General features: G+C 43.2%; 1 protein-coding gene across 1 annotated transcript in view; it reads left to right on the top strand.

The window, feature by feature from the left end:
• setbp1 (SET binding protein 1) overlaps nt 1–14,558 on the top strand; it is a 35,655-nt gene extending 21,097 nt beyond the window's left edge. Inside the window, exons 3-7 of the mRNA XM_034200758.1 lie at nt 1,654–2,057; nt 2,647–4,617; nt 4,712–4,919; nt 5,010–6,075; nt 9,772–14,558. Coding sequence (XP_034056649.1) covers nt 1,654–2,057; nt 2,647–4,617; nt 4,712–4,919; nt 5,010–6,075; nt 9,772–10,277 — 4,155 coding nt within the window. The 3' untranslated portion in view covers nt 10,278–14,558. The remainder of the gene's footprint in view (nt 1–1,653; nt 2,058–2,646; nt 4,618–4,711; nt 4,920–5,009; nt 6,076–9,771) is intronic.
• The last annotated feature ends 11,942 nt before the right edge of the window (nt 14,559–26,500 follow it).

Below are 26,500 nucleotides of genomic sequence, written 5' to 3'. Positions count from 1 at the left end.
TTTCTGTGTTTGTGCTATCTCTAGTAGGAAAGCTATCCATGCCTCCTCTCTTTATTATCTCTCAGTGGTGGTTATGTGGTTAGTTTTATGTGTGTACATGTGTTTGTCTGTGTGTCTCCCTGTCTGTCTCTTTTTCTGTGCCCTCCTTTAACCTGAAACAGCAGGTATTCTGGGGCAGGTTAAATGAGAAAGCATGTGTGTCTCAGGTGTCTGTCATCTTATCCCTCTGTGGACGCACAGCAGCTCCTCTCCAGTGTCACTGTGCACACATACACGTTCATACTTATACACACACATACTGTACACGCATCTCATCTGAAGGGGCAGCACGTGTCTTTGGGAGATAATTGAGTGTGCACATAAACACGTGTTTTTTTCTGCCGTTGTTAATCATTTACAACGTTCAGTGTTTGAGCAGTGTGTGTTTCGTTCTAGTGATTGCACTTGTGATTGTGGGCAGCTTGCATGATCTGACCAATACATAGCCAGTGAAGAAGAACAAAATGTAACCAAGTGATTTCTGATTGGACCTCAGAAAAAACAATGATAATAAATGTGTTCATAAATTAGCATTTTGCGCTACTCCAGGTCTTAATCAAGCCTTAGACATGTCTACATAACTGAATGCATGTGTGAGTGTGTGCCTGTGTGTGTATATGCTGAGAGGCAGGCCTGTGGTTAGGTTACATCTCCCTGCCGCGCAGCAGAACAGTGTCTTGTTGCGTCATACTGAGTCTGTTAATAACAGGCTAAACCACAAAGGCCATCCGCTGCTCTATTTCTCATCTTCCAGCAGTACACTGATTATGCAGCAGTGTTGCATTAAACAGGGGTTTGTGTTCCAATACAGCTCAGTACAATACAGATTCATCTTTTACATTTTCAGTTTTATATAAAAAACATGTACACAGGGTGAATGTTGACTGCAGATTTGTTCAGGTTCAGATTCAGGTTATTTATTTGTACCCGTAGGTAGATTCTGTTTGCAGAGAAAAAGACAAGGGTTCCATCCTGACACTAAAAACAAACACAAACAACAGACACATCTCTAGATCTCTTGTGGAGAAATGTACATTTCCTAGAGTTTCAGAACATTTATTGTAATAGCAGTTCAGGGGTCGGTGTGTATAATGGTGTTAGTTACACTTGTAAACAGTACAGGAGAGTTACCATAATATATAGGCTAGTAAATAATTCTGAGTCTGGGGCAATCAGGGACACTGCTAAGCTGGGCTTCTGTGTTTAATACTGTGTGCAGTCAGACACCCCCAACCCCACCCCAACCACCAGCTCTCACAGCATGCAACATCCTTGCCACAGGAATTTAATTGCTCTGTAAACAAGCCTTTTGTTTTGTTGCACACTGTTTGCTCCTGCACACAAGATGTTTTAAAGCTTCAGTCCTGCCGTGAAAAGACAACGGTGTCACATCAGAGCACAACAAATCACTGAGTTGATATGTGCTGACAAAAAGAAACCAAATGCAGACCTGGATGCTTTGTGACATTATGTATTATCTCGGTGAAGATGTTATGAAAAGACGTCCTAGTTTCATGATCACATTATCGCATGATTTGCCTATGCCTGCATATGCTATCTTGTGATTGCAGTTTCTATAATATAACCAATGTTTCCTTTTTCTGTCGTCCACAGACTTACGAGCGGCAGTTCAGAATGCCTGAGCAGCGAGAGGGAGGCCTGCTGCAACTGCTGGGAGATCACACTCCGCCCAAGAACCAGCTTCGCGGCTCCCTCCCCCCTGCACACACACTCTCACACACACAGCAAACACAGCACATCCTCACGCAACAATTCCAACATGCACATCAGCACCAAATCAATCCGGACTGGATCGCGTCTACAGCACCTTCTGCATCCCCGGCCAACCCTGCAGACTCTGAGCTAGCAGGAGCCAGCAGGAGCTCTCTGCTCGATCCAACTCAAGCTTTCTCACGAACAGCGACACAAAGCCCCTCGCCTCAGAGATCCCTGACTCCAGACCTGCAGTTGCCAGTGGTTACAGATGCCAGTATTCTCAACCTGACCTCTCTCAGCAGGTACGATTTGTTTTCCTGTGTGCTAGATGTTATTGATGTTATTACTACCCAAACATTTGCTTTAATAATGAACATTTAGGTAACCCTTTGTAATGACATCATAACGGAGTAAATTAAACTTTCAATTAGATATATTTGCTATGCTTATGTTTGATATACTATATTGAGTGTTTTTGAATGATTACCAAATTATTTGTAAACCTTTCATAAATCATTTACAAAGATAGATGGAGTAGATATTTGTTACACGCTTAATAATTGGTTTGTAAAAACATTTTATAACATATGTTTATATGCCTTGTTAAATGATGAATAAACTCTTTGCAAAGCATCTTTAAACATAATTTATATTGTATATACTTTGTCAATAATTTATTATTCGTTTCTGATCCATCTGTATAATGTTTATATATGTTTTACAAATGATTTATTTAAGGTTTACACATCATTTGTTAATCATTAAAACATACATAGTATAATATATCAAATGTGTTAATGTATGCAGCGATAAAATGTTAATGAAATGCAAAACATCCTTTCTCCGTTTCACTTTGTCATAATTTTTTCTTCTGTATTTGTATCTCTCCAGGGGGAGGGGGTTGCAAGAGGTCAGTGAACATCTCTTTGGAAACATCAAGAGGAAATACGGCAGGAAGGACTCCCAGAGGACGCTGGGTAATCCCCACGGTGCTGATACACCTTGGGGAAGACAACCTGAGAAAGGATCGGAGAGCCCGACTAATCCAGAGGAGAAGCAGAAGTACCGAGAGGAGACAGCTGAGCGGTTCCATGAAGAAAGAGAGGAGAGGAGAAAAGAGGAAAGAGAGCGAACGGTCACTGGGAGGAGAGGAGATGAAGAAGACAGAGGGATGCCCATGCTGACAGAGGAAGGGAAAGGAAGGAAGAGGCGGAGGAGGCCTTCTTTTGACGAGTCATTTTCTGTAGAGCAGCAATTACAGCAGCGGCAGGACTCTTACACGACAGAGAAGCAGCAGCCGGGGCCCCCAGAACCCAAAGTAGCACATAAGATGGAGACTCATAAAAATGATTCTCGACTCACAAGTCACACTGATGTCAGTAGAGAGAGGGTAGAAAAAGCAGAGAGGGCGGATAAAGGCGATAAAAGAGAAAAAGGAGACAGGGCTGAAAGAGGAGAGGCAGTTATAAGCGGATCTGATCCAGAGTCAGCTTTGATTGCAAATAAAATGAAGAAGAACTCTGTGGGTCGTCCTAGGATCAGCACAGACACCCTTAAACACAGAGAGCCTGCTCACAATCACATCATCAAACCCAATCTGAACACCCACCCCAGGCTCCCTAGCCCACACCCCAACCCCAGCCCCAGGAGCAGTATCAGCCCGAGCCTGAGCCCCCATCCCAGGGCCAGCATGAGCCCCAGCCCCCATCCCAGGGCCAGCATGAGCCCCAGCCTCAGCCCCCGACCCAGGCCGGGCCTCAGCCCCAGCCCCAGCCACAGCACCAGCTCCACAGCCAGCTCCAGACCCTCCAAGACCAAGGACAGGTGGTCCTACCTGAAAGCTAAAAGCCATGCCAGCCTCACTTCCCCCCAGAGAGACAACCGGGGTAGCCCCTCCACCTTGGCTGACCCACCCTCCGCCTTCCCCATCACCCCCTCTGCCTTCCCCATCACCCCCTCCAGCCCCCTCTACACCAACACCGACAGCCTGACCGTCCACACCCCCATCAAGAGGAAACGAGGACGCCCTAAGAAGCAGCCCCTCCTGACGGTGGAGACCATCCATGAGGGGACCTCCACATCCCCCCCGAGTCCACTGGCACAGGAAGCAGCTGCTGGGCTAAACCGTAGGAGGAAGACACACACACTAAACACACTAGTGCAAATGACGTCCGCAACCACCAGCGCCAACTCGAGTAGTCTGAAACTAAAGCGTGGCAGGGTCCCCTCCAGGCCGGTGAATAAGATGAAGCTTGGGAAAATGCAGAGCATCCTCAATGAGATCCTTTCAGGCTCCAGTCAGAACGGCGCCCTGGCTCTGAAATCATCTTCTGCCCCTGTTAACTCAGCTATGAGTGCCATGGCCTCCACTATTGAGGCTAGGCTGGGGAAACAGATAAACGTCAGCAAGAGAGGAACCATCTACATTGGTAAGAAGAGAGGGCGGAAACCCAGAGCAGAAACCCAAGCCTCCATCCCTCTAAAAACCCCCCTGTTTGCCTCCACTCACAGTCTCTATGAGAGCCCTGTAGTGCCTTCTGCCACCTTGTCTCCCTGCTCCAGCGCTACTTCCATGAGAACCAGCCATTCTGATGCCACTATGCCCAGTTTGCAGCCCATCTTAGCCCTGCCCTCCAAGCCACCAGGCAGGAGCTTCCTCTCCGGGGGATGGAAATTGTCTCCTCCACGACTTCTGGCAAACTCCCCGTCCCACCTGTCAGAGGGGGCATCAGTGAAGGAGGTGACCCTGTCCCCCATTAGCGAGTCCCACAGTGAGGAGACTATACCAAGCGACAGTGGGATCGGCACGGACAACAACAGCACCTCCGATCAAACTGAGAAGGGGCCCGCCTCTCGACGCAGGTGCAGTAAACTGCTTCTTGATTTATATGTTTGTGCTGTTTTATATTTCACAGACAGACATTTTTATGATATTTTATGTTTCATATTTTTACAGGTACTCATTCGATCTGTGTGGGTTTGAGGCTGCGGAGGCTGCTGCCCTGGAAGCGTCCAACAGGAGCAGCAAAGCACGCTGTGAACGGCAAGGTACTGCTGTTGACAACTTCCTGTCACAGCAGGAAAAGAAACAAAAACATAATCGGCGGAAGAGGAAGTGCCTACAGAGCCGGGATCATCTTCACTTTCTCTCTGAACTGGAGGAGGTTAGTTGATTGATATTGATCCATCCCTGTTATGTGTGCATTTTATTTGGTGTATTTCTCTGAATGTGTCTAAATGTCTTCTCTCTGAAGGTTGTGGTGAAGCTCCAGCAGCTACGAGTGTCTCACAGACGATACACCTGCTACCCCCAGCACACATATCCCTCTATATTCCGCCTCAACTTCCACCATTACTACCCTTATTCCTACGACTCCTACCCCTGCGACTCCAGCTCGTACCTCCGCAGGAGTGCTGATCTGAAGGCGAAGAGGAGACGCGGCCGTCCAGCCAAAGCCAGCGAGCCAATCACATCGAAGCTGCCTTTTGTTCCAGGATATGGTTATCCACTGGCAGGGGGAAATTACTATGCAGCACCATATGCGATGCCTTACGCGCCTCCTCTGAGTCTGGGCTACTTTCCCCCTGCTACGCCATTTTACCTGCCCCACCACTCGATGGGACCTGCACCTCCATCTCCCTTCATGAGGCCGGCGGTGCCCCCTCCAAAGGCTTTCCACACCAGTGGACACTCTAAACTCCAGCCGGGGGCCAAGCTTCGCGGTCCCAGCGGTCCACTCCAGGGACCCTCTGTAAGAGCAGAGGGCCTGGGGTCCCTGGTTAGTGGCAATGCAGGGGGTCTTGCAGGGGTTCGCCTCCATAAGAGGAAGCACAAGCACAAACATAAGCACAAGGACGAACCCCTCCTGTCCCTGCGAGACCGGCAAGAGTTGGGTGGGCTCTTCAGCGGAGCTAAGACCAATGCACGTCTCAGCATGCTGAGTGACAGGAGGGACCTGGCCAATCAGGGCTCTTCTAAGCATCTGGAGAAGCAGAGGGGCAGTGGTAGAGGCCCAAGCCTGGGATCCAGCTTAGGGATGTTTGAGTCGGACCAGCTGTCCACACACTCTCACGCTGACAGCCAGTTCCACTCCCGTCAGACACGGCAGCCAATAAACAGCTTCATGAGCAGCTACAGTAGCCAATCGCAGCGGTCGGAGTCAGCTTCTGACCTGTTTCTGGGGTCACGGGAGGACGAGTGCGGAGGGAGGAGCAGGAAGACGAGACTCACTGTGTTTGGAGATCAGGGCTTACTGTCGTTCCAAACGGCCCGGCAGGAGCCCGGACAGATGAACCACTGCTCCAGTCCCGCCCTCCCTGGTAAGAACCACTAACATTAGGATTACCTGTTCATTTTCAAACTACACTTTGTATTTATAAAGGAGTGCACTGTCCTTTTGCCATGACCAGAAAGCATTACAGCAGGAATGAATTTCAGCAGCATGGTGAAATGTATTGCCTACTTTGATGATGTGTTGGAGGTTTGAGGTTAGCCCAATCTGCAATAACAGCCTGTTGATTGCTTGTCTTTATCGAGCCAGTTCACTTATCGCCAGAATTCCTGTTGCTACGTCAAAATAAAAGCATTTTCTAGGTTCACCTGTGGGAAGCTTTTGATATAAAGCATCAGCGGGGAGTGTTGTCTGCTGACATTAACAGTAGCTTCACACAGCAATGGACACCATAACAGAACTGCTTGCAAGGGAAAGGAGGGAAGATCATAATTTTAATAGTGAAACAAAATTACAGCTGAAGTGTCTTCTATTGTACACAGCAAATAAAGCTTAACATAGATAGTGTTTTATAAATGTCACATGTATGACCACATATTTATTAGCCAGTGAGTTTAACACGATGTTGACATAGCTTAGACAAGCATTGCAGCATGCTTATCCGGTGCTCCTAGCAGTTAAGGATGCTGTATGTGTACACTGTACAGCAAAGCAAATATGTGCTTTAATATGTTGCACTTTGCTGTTAAAAAATAGTTAAACTTTGAAGGTTGAGAAGTACAAACAAAGCTGAATCAGGAGCATGTTTGAAAAAATAATTGGTGTCCAATAATTTATTTAGTTCCCTAGTAATAACAGGATTGTTATTTGCATGTGAGGAGACTTAATCACATATTTAGTCAAAGTTGAATATACATGGCACAACCCTTGTGAAGGTGAATCCTATACATAAATGTACAGCATTATCAGGACTCAAAGCGTACAAAGAGGTAGGGTAGCCCCAAATTCTCACTTCCAAGCTAATGTGTATGTTGGTACATTCTGTATTCTGTTGTCTTTGAGCACATCTGGCTGGGGATAGAGAGAACGTAATGCATGGATGGAGACGACTATAATTCACCAATCTTTCCTCCCCTCCCTCCCTCCCTCCCTCCCTCCCTCCCTCCTCCTCTCCTGCCAATGCCTCTGCCAGAGATATATTATTCACACAGTGTGATTTATTTTCTACAGACACGCCGTAAAAGGCCCTTGCCTGTGTTAAAAGAGCTGGCTGGCAGCCAGGGGTTTAATGACTGGGGCCTCGTCCAGTGGTGGGGAGGAGAAGCCAGGGGCTCAGTTAGAATACAGCCCCCCCCCCCCCCCCCACACCCAGGGGATATAGGACGGATGACTCATATACACACTTCCCCCCCCCCTGCACGTTATCCTTCCAGTGTTGTTATGCCACTTCTACTTCCATGTCCTTCTTCCTTTCCCCTTGTGCTGCTGCTGCAGTTCTTGCCCTTGCTCTCCTCCTTTGCCTCTCCCTCAATCCCAGCATCCTTCCTCTGACTTCCCCTGTGTTCCTCTTCCTCCCCCTCCCCCTTCTATCTCTCCCTTCCCCTCTTCCCTTTCTCTTTCTGCTTTCCCCCTTCTCTCCCCTCCCCCTCGTTCCCCCATTACCCTCTCTTTTCCCCATTCTCCCTGCCCCGCCTCACTTCACAGCCTTAGCCCAATTAAAACACAGGCGCGTGTGTGTATACGCATGCATGCCATACAAACCATACATGCACACATGTACACATGGACCCACTCTGATACACACACATACTCACACAGTCAGACAGGTCCCCATCCACAAGCTGACACAGATGCAACATTTATATTACTGTCTGAGAATGCTGCTATGGTTAGGCTACGGGTTTTAAATGATTCCCCAGTAGAACTTGTTAGTAGTGATTACATTTTTTATGCATGTGTGTTTTTGTCACTAATCAACCGGTCTTACTGCAGCTGACAGCAATCTCTCACATGCATATTTGCATAAAAGCAGGTCATCTTCTACTGAATTAGTGAGAAAAAAAACCCTTGTGTCACATGACTTGTTTAAAAATATGCATGTACTTCAGCCAGAGAAACACTTACAAAAAGATAAATATCTAGACTCACTTTATCTGGTCTGAAACCCGGCCTGTGAGCATGCATCCCTGTGTAGTGGGACTTCCTGCTCCACGGAGAAACAGGTCCTCAGTGCTATACGGCCCCTCACACTGCTGAAGGTCACTGGTTTTATGTTCCGTGTATGCAGCTCATAAATTTCTGCTACTTTGTAATGTGTGTGTGTGTGTGAGAGAGAGCTGAGCGTGTGCACACTTTTGTGTAGCTCATAAACCACTGCTACTTAGTGCTTTCTGCATTAGACTAATTTCACTGTCTGCCCTGAATTCTTGAGCAACAATAGAGTGAGATGTTCGGCTGAGTTTTAAATGGAGGGCGGTCAGGCGTCCTTCATCTTCCCTTACTCTTAGCTCATTAGCAAACGCTTGACAGTGGAGCTATACACTCTTAAATTATTTGTTTAATCTGCTGTTGCAACAAATTATGACTCAAAAGCAAATCATTACAACCCAAGATGCCATTTATGAAAGAACTAGTAATGTTCTCAATGTGTTTTCCATCCATTTTAACTTTACCCTGCAATGTTTTGGCTTTACCCCGGTTTATTGCAGTCATCATTAGTTAGAGCACTGCCGAATCCTGCTACATTTCATAAGCATGATTCTGGAGGGAAAGCAGAGAGGAGATGGTTAGGGAATCCAGGAATAGGAGTTGAAGCTCAATAAAAAAAGAGACCAAGCGTGTTGTGTGCACACTGCTTGGGGACTCGTGGCTGATTGTGCTTTTCCTCCATTTTGGCTGTGGCTCAGTCTGAGCCCTGGGAACATTGCCCAGGCAGAGAGGAGGGGGGGGGGGGGGGGGGAGCTGAGACACGGGACAGAGATGGGAAACAAAAAGAATGACAGAGATGGACCAAGACCAGGAAGCGGTTTCTGAAATAGAGACGGAAATGAAATGGTGCAGTGTTACCAGTTTAATTGAAAATTAGAGAGTAGCATAATTGCCGCCTGTGAAGAGTAGAGTGGAAAAGAGAAAGAGAGTGATGGGGAAAGGGGAAAGAGACAGGATAGAACAGCGTGTAAAGGGCATTCTGCCCAGTTCACCCGTGTGAAGGAAACAATATGGCTCCAGTTTCTTCTGCTCAGCCATTCTGAACTGCTGATGGTTATTTGTGCATGTTGGGCATGTGCGTGTTTTCCCATGTGTGTATTTGTGTCTTTCTGAGTCGGTGCATGTGGATAAATGTGGCAATATGTGTGTTTGTGTGTGTGTTTGGCTTTTTGGCAGCCTCTGCTGCAGATGCACAGGGTTGTTATTGTGTAGCGACATTTAAAATGGTTGAAGGAGACATTTCTGTGGGTTTCCTGCTCGCAGAATGGGATCTCCTCCTCTCCCCTCTCCTCGCTGCTCTCTAGGAGACAATTACAGGATAGGATCTGCTCTCCTGGCTCAGCTGGGCTTTGAAAGGCTTACATGAATATGTCAAAATTAGCAGGAAGCTCTCGAAGCAAAAAAAACACATTCTCACCATGAGCTCAATTGGCAAGATGTATTTCCTGGCCTTTCCAATGCTCCTCATTTTGACTGACATGCATGAAAAACTCAGTTCTCTTTATTTACGTGTTTGCTCTGCTATTTATTTACCTTGTGGTGTCTCACCTCACTTGTGCTCTCTCTCTTCACACAGATGTTCCTGGTAAGCGAAGGTATAAGCGGCGCGAGGTGGAGCAGATCCAGAAGGACGTGAGGAGGATGCACTCTTTGAACTTTGAGCATGTGCAGAAGATCCTCCGTGCCAAGCGCCTGCAGCGACAAGCCAAAACAGGAAACAATGTCGTCAAAAGACGGCCAGGGCGGCCCCGTAAACAACCCATAGAGGAATGTGAGCCGCCTAACAGGAGGGTGGAAGCTCGGGCTGATGCTCGGGTTTCGGACATGTTTGCCGTGAGGAAAGGGGATGGCAGGACTCTGGGGATGCCTGTCCTGGAGAGGTGCGATGACCTACCAGGTAGGCACAGCCTCAGGCCGAGCTTGACCCCCGAGCCTCTGGAGTTCTCAAATCACGATTCCATCTCAGCAACAATCGAGACCGTGGTGCATCAGGCACGGTCCGTGCTTCCTCTGGCCAAAGGGGGGAAGCGCAGAGGCCGGCCCCACAGCAGGGACGAGTTATGGGCTCCTTCCAATCATTAGACCCGCGGGAGAGAGCCACTCTGTATCCGAGCGGAGCGCAGTTGTTGACATCGGTGCTGTTTGAGATGCAGCGCCCTTACTTCTGGGACTCCTTGGTGCACTTTGACTTGAGGACTGCAGTGGGTCAGTGGCAGAGCAGGAGGAATCCCTCTGCTTGCTAAACCCAACCAGAGATGAGCCTTTCAAGGATTCATTGGACCTTCATTTACAATGGCACTATATGGTACTATTTGATACTGAATCTGATGCTATGAAAGTGTGTGGTACTCATGATAGTGTAGGATATTATGTGATTCTTTATGTATCTGATACAGTGATGTGTATGGTACTTTATGATACTGTATCTGAATGTGGCTTTAGCCATATATTTACCAGCAAAGGGGAGGGGGAATGGTTAATATAAAACTGTGCAGCTCTGCTTATTTTTGCCTTTCTGAGGAAGCTTGTCAAAGACATGTGGGATAAAACAGCAGTAATTAAGCCACCTTACCCTATTACTTACTCCCACCCTCATCTGTACCTCCCTTGTTTTCCCGTTCTGTCTGAGGAGTAACCGATACTTGCTGGCGGCTCCTCACCCCTTGTCCCCCTCCCCGCTCAACACTCACCCCAACTCTTTAGCCCTCCCTGGTGCCTGCCAATCAACTTCATGTCCTTTTGTCCTCTCATCTACTCCCAATCATGTTTAACATCTCCTATTGCTTGTGCTCCCTCAACCTACCCCCTGTCTCATTTAATTCTCTGCTCAATCCTGTCCTGAACAGTGACATACAGTAAAGGCAATATGGTGGATGAGACTGTCCCAGACTGTACATAGAAACAAAATCCACTGTTGCCTGCCTTGTACAATGAGGAACCAGCTCATAGACATGTACTGGCATACAGTATATCAAATAGTATTGTTGTACCATAGACAATGAAAGTTGTGTATTGTTTTATAACCAAAAACAGACATGGGTGCGACTCAAGACAAGTTTGTTTTCAGACAGAAAGAAACACGTATATTCATTCATACACTCATTATTGTGTTTATATCCAGGGGGCATTGCATACAGGAGGAATATCAGGTGTGTTTTTGGTAAACCTTAAAATTGGTTTATTGCACTATGAAAAACCATACTCTTGCATCAATCAAATGCAGCACTTACATGCTTGTTCCAGCCTTATGTTTTGGCCTTCGATGGTGTGGATATCCATTCCAGAGAACATGCATTATTTTAATCAATTTGTATATGCAGGCTACGCAGCCAAAAGCGTCAAACCGCAGCCCAGATCTGAATCCTGATTGGACCGTTCAGATGAAGAGGGCTCACAGTCAGTGTTTTGAAAAGCTAATCCCAGTCTTTCTACTTTACATGATTTTTAATCCATATCCTTGGAAATATTTTTTTGAAAGTAAATCCAGTATTTAGATTTAGAAACCAAAGTCTCAGTATTCAGTGTAAGGATGTATTATTTAAAAATAATCTAAATCAGAGTTTGACAAACCATGTTGGCACCAATGTAAAGCATTCCTATGTGCACTCTAGAATGTAGCCATCTTGGATTTTTGTGTCAATATGTCAAGCCTTTGGTAAACTCTATCTACAGTATGTGTGACTTTGGGTAGTGGTTGGTATTTTCTCAAATATGTATTTCAGAAAAAAAAAGCAATGGATCAGTGTTTCTTTGGCAACTTTGTTAGTTTTGTTTCAGGAGATTCTGATTTCTTTAGGTTGGGTGGGATTCTCAGTGGCAGCAGTTCAACTTGTGCCTTATTGTTTCTTTCTCTCACCAATTATATTTGACCTGATAAATATCAAGCAGCAAAGAGTGGCCCAGAAATTGTCCCAAAATATTCATGATTGTGCATTTGACGCATGTGTCTTAGTCATTTCAACCCTGACTCTGCCTGTGTCCCTTCACAGCTTCCATAGTCAGCATCCTCTGTTACAGGGCACTTAGCCTGTCTAGTTTTTTGACCCATGTCATCATAACAGAACTAGAAGGGCTGGACTGATGAATATAACGTGATATAACTGTATTGAAACATATTGTGTACTGGCCTACATTGTGCTGTGAAGCAGAGAGTGCCACTGTATGTGTTTCTATCCAGAGATATTGATTGTACTCAATGTCCCCAATATAATTGAAGCTCATCTGCTCTGCCCAGTATTTAACCAGTTATTCACATCATGTAACCGGTTACGTCCTTGGCAAAGGAGGAACAGAGGACGTTGTCATGGAAACCACGTTCTCCTACATTGTTGTTTGCTATGCATCAGGCCATGCCTGGCGATGACCTTAAAAGGAATTTCTGTTCTGGGTCCACCCTTCGACAAAGAGAAATAAGTGGTCTTATTTACTGAATTAAATGAATTCATGTAACAAGAATTGTGAATAATACCAGTAATAATTTGTAATAAGTTGTGCAGAAAGTGACTATCATTTCCTGAAAACTATAGTTACTGCAGCTCTATGCAGTACAGCCTTAATCAGATGTAAAACTACAGTATTGAAGTGTTTGTTGTAAATAGTGTTAGTATGTCCATCCTGCATGGATACCGGTTGGCCTCGGCTATGCGGGGACTGTCTCCTAAAACCACAGTAGACCTTCTCTCTCTATATAGACTGCTCAAGACCCCCCCAAAAAATACAAACAATTATAACCCTTACCGATTTTCCTATTCGACAAATTCTGCTGTACATTGACAGTCATCATTCCAGTCCGTTAAATTACACAGAATGCTGACATGTTTTGCCTTATCACACCTCTACAAGTTCTCGGAAGATGAAAGCCCCCTCTATAGTTCACTCAACCAAAAATAGGAATCCCTGCTGATTCGCAGCTATTTTGCCCGCAGCCAGTTGGGGCATTGCAGTAGCATGAAGAGTAAGCAAGAGGGTTGTGTGTGGGGGGAGCTCTCAGAGGAAATAGCCAAAAATACACTCGTCCTAAAGTCAGTGTGCTTAACCTTGCTTTGCTTGACTTCTGGTGGGTCTGCAGTCTGTTGTGGTGAAGATGAGGTCTAGATGTGTGGTCCGTGAGGTGTAGGGACTACACGCTCTGCAGCTTACTCCATACTGTGGTCAGTCAGCGCGGTTTCTGATGTAAGAGTTAAAGACCCCAGGTGTTGTCTGTCCTGTCTGTCTCTCCCACCAGCCAATGCTCCGGTGCCTTCTAACACTGACAAGTATTGTCCTAATCCAGAGCTTTCACTCTACACAGAGACTGCAGAGGGGATGTGGCTGTGAATAGGGTTCAAGGTCACTGTTGTTGTATTGTATTTAACAGCCAATCTGGACCAGTGGCTCCAGGAGGCCCCTAAGCACTGATGTAAGGATCTTTCACCTTGTCTTTGGTGCTAGCATCAAGGGCATCGCAGCGTGTTGGACCTTACATCAGTGATTGGGGTGTACTTACTAAAGTCTACACTTAGCAGTTCACTACAGCGACTACAATGGGATATAATGGCACCCACATTTTGGTCACCCCCCATTCCCTTTGTAGCATGCTGTGATGAGTGTCCTACACATGGAGTGAGGGGTCACGTGAGACAGAGCCTCATAAATGTACATGTAGTCATCCTCACAGCATATGTTACAGTTCTAAGCTATAATGTTGTTCGAAGCTGAAAGTGCATATGAAGCATTGAGAAAACCAATAAATGTACTTCTTTAGAGCACAAAGCAAGCTCTTCTAACAGTGTGGGCATATTTTAGTTTGTATACATAGTGTATTTGAACCTTTTTCTAGAGTGGATTTCCTTTATTTGCATGCTCAACTTGATTGTATGCATACATATTTTAGACAAGCCGAAAGTTGAATTTCAATAGAATTTGGAGCAAGACTTGTACATTGTTTGATATGTTTCTTTTTGTAATGAATTTTTTAATTCATGAAGCATTTTTGTACATTGTATGAATATTAAAAACTGCAAATATTTGACATATAGAGTAAATACTAGATGCGCATGCATATGCATATATCCTTCACAGTATGTATGTGTAAATGTACACATATATTTTGTATTTGCATTTGCTGGCATACAGATATATGTCTTAAGCACATATATACATGCAACATATATGTATATCCATGTCCGCTGGCATGCTTTTGGTCATGTTTATCTTTCATGATCTTGTAGGGTTTTTTTTTGTTTTCTTTCCTCAGAAAGAAAAGCTCATTCTTTTGCTACCCTTCTGTTGGCTGGCAGCGTTGAGCACTTATTAAGAAGAACTACAGTTGAAGTTGTTCATGTTATCCATTGTGTGAAATAATAAATGACTTTATTGACAGCTGATTGTGGCACATATGTTTTCTTTCTTGGTACGATTGTATTGGATTAGATTATTATGATCACCTGAAAAACTGCTTTGTCACATGCCGAGATAAGGCCGATAAAATGATGAGTGTGTGAGTGTGTGCAGCATGTAAATGTGTGTGTGGGAGCGAGATGAGGAGGGTTTGCTGCACTGTTAGTGCTGAACGTCAGATGGTCTCAGTGAATGAGTACTACCCGACATGTGATTGCTCGTTGCGGTTAAAGGAATCCTCATTAGATAATGCTACAATTTCACTCAGTCAAACACACACACTCACTCTTACTCGCGTACTCGTTCATTAGCCAAGCCTACATCTCTAAATCCTCCCTGCACTAGCCCATCAGTGTCTGCTCTAGGTGGGCTGGGCTGCAGGCTGCTCTGCTATTGGACAGAGCTGAGTGGGAAGTGCCCCTCTATTGGCTGCTGCCATCTAGTAAAATTCTCCTGTTACCATGGTTGCAGGGTGAGCTGCCCAAATGTGTCTCAGTGTATCTAGTGGTGCTGATGGGAATGTTGGCACCACCGGTGTTATGCTGAAAAAAAATCCTCTGATGGAAGTCAGAGCTGCAGTGGGGCTGCACCCCAATCACTCTCTACTGATGCCTGTAAATGAGCCCACAAGCCCCCCCACTCCACATCCAGCACATGAGAGAGGATGAGATGGATCACCAGGGCTGTGATCACGATGAAACAGCACAGCAAAACACATCCTGCATGAAGGATGTACTGGATGTACCAGAGCTACACTTAAAATGGAAAAAACAGTATCATCAATCTGATGTGCAATGTGGATTTTATCACCCGGCTTAGTTTCCTACGAGACAGTGATGTCGTCTGCACAAGTTCCAGGTGCAAAGATTGCAAAGAAATATAAACAAGTCCATCACTAATGAGGTGAAAGGTGGTGATGAATTAGTAATGATTCAAAGATCCACAGCTAGACTGAGCACACCGCAACCGCAGAGGGATTTATCTAGAAAAAAAGGGAGCCTGTTAAGTAATACATCGGGGAATTCGGCCTTATATAGATGGAATCTAAAATATAAACAGCACATATATTTTAGAAAATGTTCACATGGCACATATAACGATAATACAAGCATATTTCACAGCAGTTGGGGCTCCATGCTGGTCAAATTAAGTGAACAGAATTGTTTTTCTTATCGTTGCCCCACAAGTGTGAGAAATCTTCCAAAGCCTCTTAGCTTTATATTACTATTATGAGATCTTATCTTTTATGACATCTTTGAAAGACAGAAATATTACTGTACAATTATAAAAATGCACTTAGAAATAAATAGTTGCAGAATTGGATCAGTGTTATGATATGGTGTCTAGAGATGATGGGAATGTAGGGTTGTACTCAGAAGGTGTAGGAGGAGGACCGGGCTTATGAATTATGGTGCTCACTAGGGAATGTAGGTTTACTGTTCCCGAACTTAAACAAACCTGCTTTTAAGGGAAATGTTCCAAAAATGAAGGAGGATCTTCCTCCCAAACCTCTGTGGATCAGCCTCTTATGGAATTAATGATTTAGGCTTGAGGGAACGTCCAATGCGTCGAAAAAACATGCACAATCTGATCTGAGTTTACTAAAATGTTGATTGATGAAATTCTTTGCGTCTCCATACATCACATCATATTTCCTGTTTGAAGATGCACTCAAACGCAGGCAAAGAGGGACATTTATGGCCAGCTGACCAGCAAAGTACAAAAATAAGAAAAGTGACACTGATTATTCTGCAACATTATCGAAGCAATTTCAACTCTTAACCAAAAAAACATAGGTCAAGATACATGTGATCATCACTGACAACACTAACTTATTTCCATAAAAAGGTTAGAAGGGGAAAAAAGGAAAAGAGTATGAAAGAAAGGCAAAAATTAGCCCTCAATCAAGGTTAAAAGAGAACATATTTAGCTTCTTGCAACAATAAAAAAGACTTCCCAGAGGACATGGAAAGTGATTAATGTATTTTTGTTTACCATATTTTTACTTGACCTTGCAGTACTCTTTTTATAGATGAATGGCTATCCGGTTATATCCCTATTTTTAACATTTCTTTATTTTATGTTATCATCAAGATATGTTATTTTGTTAACTATAGAACATTACATATCTTGTATTATTATGCCTACTAACATCTCTTTATGTTATCATCAGTAGATTAACTCTTGTTGTGTGTCTTGCAGTATGTTAAGTCAAACGGATATTTTACCCACATAACTTGATTACATGCCAATAAAGCCTGTTGTATTGAAGTATTTTTACTGTTTAAGGCACTTCCAGAGATGCACAGTGCACTAACAACAGATACAGGACAACTAACCAGGACGCCTGCTGTGTAACCAAGCATCCCTTCAATTTATCTCTGTTGGTGTTTTCAGAGGACGACTATTGCTTGTGTTTATGAAGATGGATAGAGCCGGAATATCTCAGCTCTCTCCCTCCTCTCTCCTTCTCCTCTGCACAGTGACAGCAGCGATGGGAGACACCACCTGGTGGTGAAATGTATCAGTGCGCGGCTCAAAACCCTCATGTCACATCCACAGGACAGAGGGCACCATCACTCACAGCAGTAAAAATGACAGCTACACAAATGCAGGTTTCCAGTTCGAAATGAAAATAAAAAATACATGTTTTTATAGATTTGAATCACAACAATCTAAACTATGACCTCAAAGCAGTCAAACCTACACACCTTAATGCTTTATTCATTGATCCACCTCAGAGATCAGTGCAGGAATTACGTGTGTGTGCAGTGTGGTGCACTGAAAAACACACACACACCAGAGATATGACAGAATGTGTTCTGCATGGAGCTGGCCACTGTTGCCACGGTGACAGTGTGACTCATGGCAGTTTGATGTGGATTTAGAGCGGTGCCCTGTTTTGTGTGTAGATGCGCATAAGCATGTGTGAAAATGTACCCATCTGCATTTATGTAAATAGAGGCATGAATATAGGATTATATGTGTGTGTGCTGGTGGGATTAAAAGGAAAAAAAGGGGAGAATTGACTTTGCACAGTATAGAGAATAATTGTCCACCTCTCTCATGTCCTCGGTCACAGATAGAGCCTTTGTTAGCAGATTGGCTCTGCCTTAGTCCTATTAATGATGCCAACACTTAGGTAATGTGCCTTTTTGATGAGAGTAGGCCACTTAATCTCTTTATTCAGGCTCCATCTTGCACACACACTCTCTCTCTGTTTCTCTCACACACACACACACACACACACACACACACACACACACACACACACACACACACACACACACACACACACACACACCACACACACACCTCCCCCTCAATCCTCCTAATAAGCTGTCTCTCTGTCTCCTGTAATTTGGCAGACGAGTCTATTATATGATACAGTCATATTTTATTAATGGACCCCCGTAGCGAACACACACACCCCTCAGTGGATGAGATTAGGTGACGCACAGGGAGCTTGTCTCTGTGTTAAAAATGATTTCAACTCCTCGGTTCGTTTTCATCTGCACCATTTGTCTGCTGTGTTGTTAGTATTGGGCTTGAAGGTAGAACCACAGGCATTTCTGCTGAAGCTGGCACTGTTCCTGCACACTTCATTTCCCTTCCATCAGTACAGTGATAGCATAGAACAGTGCCGCTTCAAAAAGCCGAAAACAGCCAAATAAAAGGCAACGTTCAATTATTGAGTTAAACGTTTTGTGGAAATATTCTCGTCTCTGTCTCTCTCTCTCTTTCTCAGTGTTGTGCTGATAATTCATCCCATATGTTTCAGCCGTGCCAGGCATTTCAAACTCTGTGGTGAAGTATGCTCCTCCAAAACTAATTTGCTCAAATAATAAATTGCTTCGATTAAATATTACCTAACAGATTCAGTTGTATCTGCAATGTTACACTTAAATAACGCGTTTATGTTTTACATAGTTTACCTTTACAGGATGTTATAGAGCAAGAAGACTGCCACCATGTTATCAGCTCTGTGAAATGTACATCATGCTTACAATGAAAATGTTCACCTGTTAATGAGAAGCAGGTCAAATGTGGAGCACTTTGGGAGAATAGTGCTTGCATTGCGTGATATATTTCGAGCAACATCCTATGATTCAGGTTTGGGTCCATTATTGAATGTCACACCTCTATTTCTTTCCGTCTCTCTCTCACCAAATGAACCGTTAGCACTAAACACAACGTACTTTGCCAGATAGAAACCTGGTAGTTCAGGTTATTGTCAAAAATGTAATTTTGTATGAGATTTTGCCGTGATGGTGCACTACACAAAAAAGTGTATCACCAAAGTCATAACAATTCATCCAGAAAGGGGCATGAATATGGATACCATGTTTAAAAAAGATATAATCATTAAAACATTTTACATAAAAGGACAAATGTAACCCTTATTGTGACGCTAAAAGGAAAGTCTGGAGATCATTAAACCCATAAGGAGTCATCCTCTGGGCACCATGAATGCCTGTACTGCAAACTTCAATCTGCTCTAAATATGTAGATACAGTATAATGTGTAGCATTTATAGTAACACAAAATTCAAAAATATGCTGAGAAAATGGCATTCCTGTTGTGACTTAGGCCCGTGTGAAATGGATTCTGCATGCTGCTAGAAGGATGAAAGAGGAATACACAACAAAAAATACAATAAGTAGCTTTTTCTAATGTGTATATTCATATAATCTTTATTTCTCAGTGAGGGCAGGTGTGTGAGCCCTTTAGCCATTTGCAACTCTTTATGAAGCACCTTTCACCAGAGAAGTCATTATTCAATATTTACATACCAATATAATACATAACAATGTCTCATTTCAAAGGGCTTCAAGTATTTGTGGAGGGGAGCATTAAGGCCTGACAGTGAGTGCATAGATATCACCTCATACCCCTCATACTACGTCTCTTGTTGTCTGGTCTTGTTGGAACAGATAAATGGATTAAGGTCTTTATCACACTATTTTTACGGACTTTATTCTTCTCTTCTGTAATGCCTTTAGTGGCTTGTCAGACTGACAACAAGGACACATTATCTGATCGTTATAGCTGTAGATATAGACAAAGATTGTAGGATGTTTATTGAAATGCCTTTAGATTTGTGCATTACCTAAACAAATCTTCACATTTCTAAACAGATGCGCCTACATGCACACGCCTCAATGTGTGCATTTTGGCATGTGTGTGTCCACTTAACGAAGAAGAGTGAAGCTTTGAGCTGTCAGGTACACGTGAAGGCTTGACGCTGTGTGACAGTCAAGAGCAACACGCTGAGAACAAACGCGTGATTACAGCCAGCAGACTGAAACTGAGTGGCTGCTCATTAAACGCATGTTGACAATGTTTGGTTATATGCCAACGTATAGAAATGTTCTGAGGCAGTCATTATATGAAAGCACCTGTGCAGATACTTTAGTCAACTGAAGGGTGTGTGTGTGAGAAAAATACCAACAGCTCTCTACCTGGAGCTCAAGACCCCGCAGGCAGCTTTGAGAGAAAAAGATAATTATTGGGGAAAACTGCATGGTAGAAATACACAGTGATGGGAGCATTACTCAGATGTTTTACTTACTTACTGTTACAAGTAAAAGTACAAAAGTATTGGCATCAAAATATACTTCAAGTACCAAAAGTAAAAGTACTTGTTATGCTTAATTTCCCATTTCAGTCTTGTGTACATATTGAGTTACTGGGTTACTATTAGGATTATTGATGTGTTTTTATCACCGGTGGTAAATGTAGAGCTAATTTGAATAACTTTATACACTGCTGCTGGATATCTTAACCTATAAGTATATTTCAAAGTTTGTTCAATAATTGATTTTTATTTTGTCTTAGCCAATAATCAAAATCTAAAAAGTATATAGCTGTAAAAAGCCGTCAAATACATGTAGTGGAGTAAAAAGTACAATACTAGCTTCTAAAATGTGGAATAAAAGTATAAAGCAAAAATAAACGGCGAATACTCAGGTAAAGTAGAAGTACCTGGAAGTTGTACTTTTATACTGTGCTTGAGTACATGTACTATGTTACTATCACCACTGGAAAAATACATTATCATGATCTTAATCTGTGTAATAAATGCCTAATGAGTATTTACATCCAATTATGATTAAGTGAAATGGCCTGGTTCAGTGGTGAGTGGTGAGTTCAATTGTTTGTCCTGGGGTCCACATGGTATAAAATGCTTGTATATGGCTGCTATAGAGAACAGTAGGTGCAGTCTGACCTCCGCTGCACCTCTGCGTGGAACCAATGGTAGCTTTTTTTCTGCCTGTTCCAGTTCCAACCCTTCGAGGCACATTACATAACTACACTATTATTTTTCCATCCCCTGCCTCTCTCTGTCTGACTGACATAGCCGGAGAGACACAGATCCAAACAAGGCAATGATAATGACTCACTCCTCTCTTTTTGTTGCACCCTGCCGCTCTATTTTCTGCATTTTGTTATGCTCTCTGCTTTACCAACTCTCTCTCACTTTATCGCTCTCTTTTTCTGTCCCAACACAACTTGGTTCACTTTTGCACCCATGTGGTACGCTAGCTTTCCATTAGTTCATTTCCCCTGCTTTGAGATGTGTGTGTGTGTGTGTGTGTGTGTGTGTGTGTGTGTGTGTGTGTGTATGTGTGTGTGTGTGTGTGTGTGTGTGTGTGTGTGTGTGTGTGTGTGGTGTGTGTGTGTGTGTGTGTGTGTGTGTGTGTGTGTGTGTGTGTGTGTGTGTGTGTGTGTGTGTGTGTGTGTGTGTGTGTGTGTGTGTGTGTGTGTGTGTGTGTGTGTGTGTGTGTGTGTGCATGCAAGTTCACAAGTGCGTGTGTCTCCCGAGTCTCAGAACAGTATTATTGTAAACATATCATTTGATGGGGAGAGTGGTTCAGGTTGTTGGCCGGCTGCCCTGCTTTCATTTGGAACAGAGCTGCCAACATCTGGACTGTGTCAACACTCACTGACACTGTGTGTGTGTGTGTGTGTGTGTGTGTGTGTGTGTGTGTGTGTGTGTGTGTGTGTGTGTGTGTGTGTGTGTGTGTGTGTGTGTGTGTGTGTGTGTGTGTGTGTGTGTGTGTGTGTGTGTGTGTGTGTGTGTGTGTGTGTGTGTGTGTGTGTGTGTGTGTGTGTGTGTGTGTGTGTAATGCAGTCCTTGCCTCGGCCCCAGAGCTGTCAGCCATGGGATGGGGTGCAGATTTGCTCAGATTAATCAATGGTGTAGCATTAATAAAAGGAGCTCTATTCCTCATGCCAGGTGCCCGTTTTAAGAGCCTGGGAGAGCAGCCTCTTCCACCCAGACACTGAGAGAAATGAAATGTTGACTTTAATTACATATATTATGTACATATACATTTCACATAACTGCATTAGGTTAGTTGAAAGCGATAGTATTAAGTTCAACCTAATATTTTTGATTTCAACTTAATATTATTGCTTTCAATTAACCTGATACAATTATGTGAAATTTGTTGACATAATACATTTAATTAAAGTCAAAGTTTCAGTTGTTCAGTGCAGCTAAGGGTAGACCTTTAATCCAAGAAGTCTCAATTTAAAACAATGTAAAAACTCACTCAAAATAATCCTGTTCCTTGTTTGCAGTCTGTCCGTTGGTTCACACACTATAAGGTGGAGTAACAGTGCGGTCTTCCCTGCTGGATGCTGGATTTTATGAAGAACTCAAAGTAAAATAAGCCAAGATCAGAATCTGTGGCCACACTGGATGAAACCCCCACAGATCCATCAGAGACACATAATTGGATATCGTGAGAATTGTGCAGCAACCTCCTCACTGAACTTATTTAAACCCAGGTCAGAATGTGCAGCCACCAAAGATACACAGCTCACAAAACCTTCAGAGACACAGAGCACATGTACAAGAGAAAAGAACACAACTTACCTCACTCGTTTGTGTAAACTGACAGCAGATGTTTTGTAATGATTGTGGCATACAAACACACAGCAATGATGTGAATATTGGAAGAGAGAAAGGTATTAAAGTGTGTGAGAATAAATCATATTTAGGAAAGTTATTTTAACATTCAGCCCATCATGTCTCCACTGTTTAGACTGTTATTTGTGTGAAGACGTAGCTAGAGTTTCCTTCCTTTTGTGGCGAAGTAACTACATCTTAAAAACTGCACACACACATCACAAGAACTTTATGATCTTGTGGTTTTTAAAACCATGAAGCAAAACATCCCCCTCTTCTCTATTTCCCAAATGTTATCTCTGTCACCAGCTTCTGTGTTTATGTTTTAAGCATTTGTGCATTTGAATATGTGCTCCTCGATTCAAATGAGTAAATGTGAATAATCTCCCCTTTAGCTGGAGCTGAAGTCTCCGTCCAACCTTCTCTGAGTCCACCATGGGTCTGGGCTGTTGGCTCTGGCAGGACATCTGATCCGGCCTCACTGGGCTGAAGATATTTGGGTGTAGCGATCACTGATGTTATTACTGAGCTCTGAGTACTTCTGGGCTGGGATGTATTTGGGTTGGCTGGCTGATGGATGAAGCCTGTTTGCCTACCGGGCCGAAGACTCTGCAGGGGGTCTGCCTAATCTGCTGCACCAGCCGACAGCTTAATTAGTGTTTCACTGCTGCACTCACACACAGTCTGCACACACAGATTTTCGCTTTTCCACACACACGCATAGCTTGTTAGTCTAATAAAGACTCATTAGAAGGTTAAATGTGGGTCTCATTAAAGATTAGTCATTTACTAGCATGCATAATAATACTCTCTTGTGTGATTTTGATAACTGCTCATATTGCTGCGAGAGTGAGGACCACAGTCAGCTCATGCAATGCTAATTTACCGCGCCGCAGCCTGAGATTTGGCCTGTCTCCTGCTGAGAGCATAAACACTGACAGAAACGGATACAGTCACTTCAAGTCAGCATCTGAGGGCTTAAATGTCATTACACGATGGTTTCTTTATGTTGTTGGGGCGCTTTACACACTGTAAATTGTTTGAAATGATTTTGATGAGCAAGTTATCCAAGGGGCTTAAAGAGGAAGAGCCTTGAGAAAGCATAAGCCGTGTGAAGAGGGGTCTAGATTAGCTTGAATGGATTTGGAAGCCTTCGTAGAAGCTTGGACTAAAGGCTGTATTGAAATGTCAGAGATAATAATTTCACTTCTCTGCTTTCAGAAGATCCTAATGCTTCTACCATCTGTTTGCGAGCAAAGCGGTGGACGTTCATCAATGCAAGAGAGAGAGAGGGAGACATTTGGCGCGCCACACTGATACGTTTACTTGCTCTTTCCAGCCCTGATCAAGCTCCATCTGATCCAAACAGAGCTCTTGTCTTTACTTGGACTCTAATAACGTTATTCTCCTGGTCACAGCCTCATAAAAAACAGATGAGGGTAAGCCTTAAAGGGGAAAATCAGTTTTCAAAAAGGAATTAAAATATTGGAGCTGCCAATGTTTCGACTTAGTGGACAAAGCCTGCAGGCAACTAGGGTTGGAGGGAGAGAGAGCAAGAAGCTGTGAGAATGTCAAACAGCAGACGGCTTTACTGACTCAAGACATGGATTAGACATCTGAAGTCTTGTTTTAGAGTTACAGTATTACTGAACAGCCCTCGACTAACCCACAGTGCAGAGCAAAGTGTTAGCTGCATATTAGAGACTCCCTGCTATTAAACCTGTTAAACTGGCCGAAAAAATTCACTTCTCCATCTTGGTCTCGATGAATATTTCAGTCAAGCTCAGCTACATCATAAAACGGCAGAATTATTGACTTGTTTTCTGATAGGTTAAGTTTTAGAAGTCATTTGTAGGAACATCTGTTACAGAATTCACATTTTAGAAATGTTAAAAACAGAAAAGAAGTCTTGGAAAGCCAATTTCATATTAATTTGTGGCAGTCCATCTGTCTGTGTGATCGTCACAACTTATTTGTGCTTAGGTTTTTTGAGTTTGGTCGATTTTCTGTGTTATTAAAATATCACTTTCAACTACTATTGTGTTTGATTACAATAACATAATTCTTGTTAATTGTTTCTTTGTTGACAGTGTTTGTAAATCGTACGATTGTAAACATGGGTGTTAATCTGTCATTATCTCCTGTTACACAGCCCCATTTGTCCCTGAGTTACTGCATTTCTCCACCATTTAATGTTTATGTTTATGAATAGCTTGTGTGACAGATTGTGGTTTTGTTGTGCTGTGTATTAGCGTGTGTGTGTGTGTGTGTGTGTGTGTGTGTGTGTGTGTGTGTGTGTGTGTGTATGAGCAATTTGTTTTGAGTGACACTGTCGCTTCCCTCACAGGGAAACTTGCTAATTTATTATCTCTAAAACAGATGCCACATTATGCCTCCAACATTTGCATACACACAAACATAATTCACCACCAAACACATTCACATCTGCCCATATGTGCTTCAATTAGTTGTCAGTGAAACTTTGTGACAAAGTGTTGACATCGATAGCTGAGTTTTACTTCCACTGTTTGCAGGAGAATCACCATAGAAGCATTTAACAAGCTTTAAGTTGTTCAGCAGCACATAAAGTGTCTCTATCTGCATTTCCACTAAATTAGATCCTGTTGTAATTGCCTGAGAGAATAATTGAATCGTTTACTTGGTAGCACAGCATTTTAGTTTGGTTCCCAGTTGTCTGCACCCTTTAAAACAAACTGCAAATCCTGCAGCCAGTATCTGGACGTATTATATTTGTGTTATACATTAGAATCGACCAGAACAGGAAGAAAAGGATTGGAAGTAACAGGTCATTATTTCAATCACAAAATGCGTTTTTTTACATTTAGCAACCGAGCATGTCACAGTTGCTTGCATACATTGTCAGAAACTACCAAGATCTTATGTTTATGGTGCACCAATGACTTAAAGTGTGTGTGTGTGTAAGTGTGTGAGTTCGAGTCATGAAGAGTTTGTCTGGCCAAGTGCCATGCAGCTGGAAGCCATCATAGAACCAATTACTTTCTGTCTTTTGCTCTCCTTTGCTCTGCCTCTTTCTTCCCTTCTCCCCCTCCTTCGCTCTCTTCATCTCTCTCCTCTACTCCCATTTTCTCCGTCTGTCTGATTTTAATTCTGCCGTCTCTTTTTGAACCAAGACTTAGCAACACAGTTAACCCCCTCACTCACATCGTCCTCGCACCAACTGATATCACTCACAACTTCCACCACCTTTCCCTGATCAGCGGCTTTAATCTGATTCACTTTACCCTCCTCATTATTGGTGGAAGAAGTACTTAGATTCTCTACTTGAGTAAAAGCAGAAATACTGGTCTGAGCATACTCCATTACAAGTGGAAGACCTGAATTCAAAATGTTACTTGAGCAGAAGTATATCCATCAAAGTGTACTTAAAGTATCAAAAGTAAAAAGTACCCACTATGCACCATGGCATTTTGAAAGTATTATAATATTATGGAATATTAAATGATGAAGTATGAATGAAGTACATTTAAAGGTTCTAGTTTGTTTATATTAAGATCATTTTAGTTTTTTTATATATATATTGGTATAATGCACTGCATTATATCATTATACAAATGTCATGTGTTTTATATGTAAACAGTAGCTGGTAACTTTAAGTGTTCATAAATGTACTGCAGAAAAAAGTAAAATATATGTTTAAGAATGTAAGGGAGTAATATTATAAAGTAGCACTAAATGGAAATACTCAAGTACAAGCATGACAAAATAGTACTAAAGTACAGTACTTGAGTAAATGTACAGTTACTGCCTGCTCCTCATCATTGTCATCATCCTCTCAGAGATGTCTGTTGACTTCTCCTCACCTTGTTTAGCTCCTCAGGCGTATTGATTCAGATGTGAAATGTTTGTACAGAATCATTCACAGTAACGTGTTTGTGCTGCAACTCATGTCATGAGTGAAGGGCGGCAAGAGTGTAAACACTGATTACAGATCATGTACTGAATGAGTGTGTAGCCGGAGAGAGAGAGA

This window comes from Gymnodraco acuticeps, unplaced genomic scaffold, assembly GCF_902827175.1.
Source record: "Gymnodraco acuticeps unplaced genomic scaffold, fGymAcu1.1, whole genome shotgun sequence".
Classification (NCBI taxonomy): Eukaryota; Metazoa; Chordata; class Actinopteri; order Perciformes; family Bathydraconidae; genus Gymnodraco; species Gymnodraco acuticeps.
The sequence above is the reverse complement of the archived record's forward strand: the minus strand, read 5'-3'. Positions and strand labels throughout refer to the sequence as shown.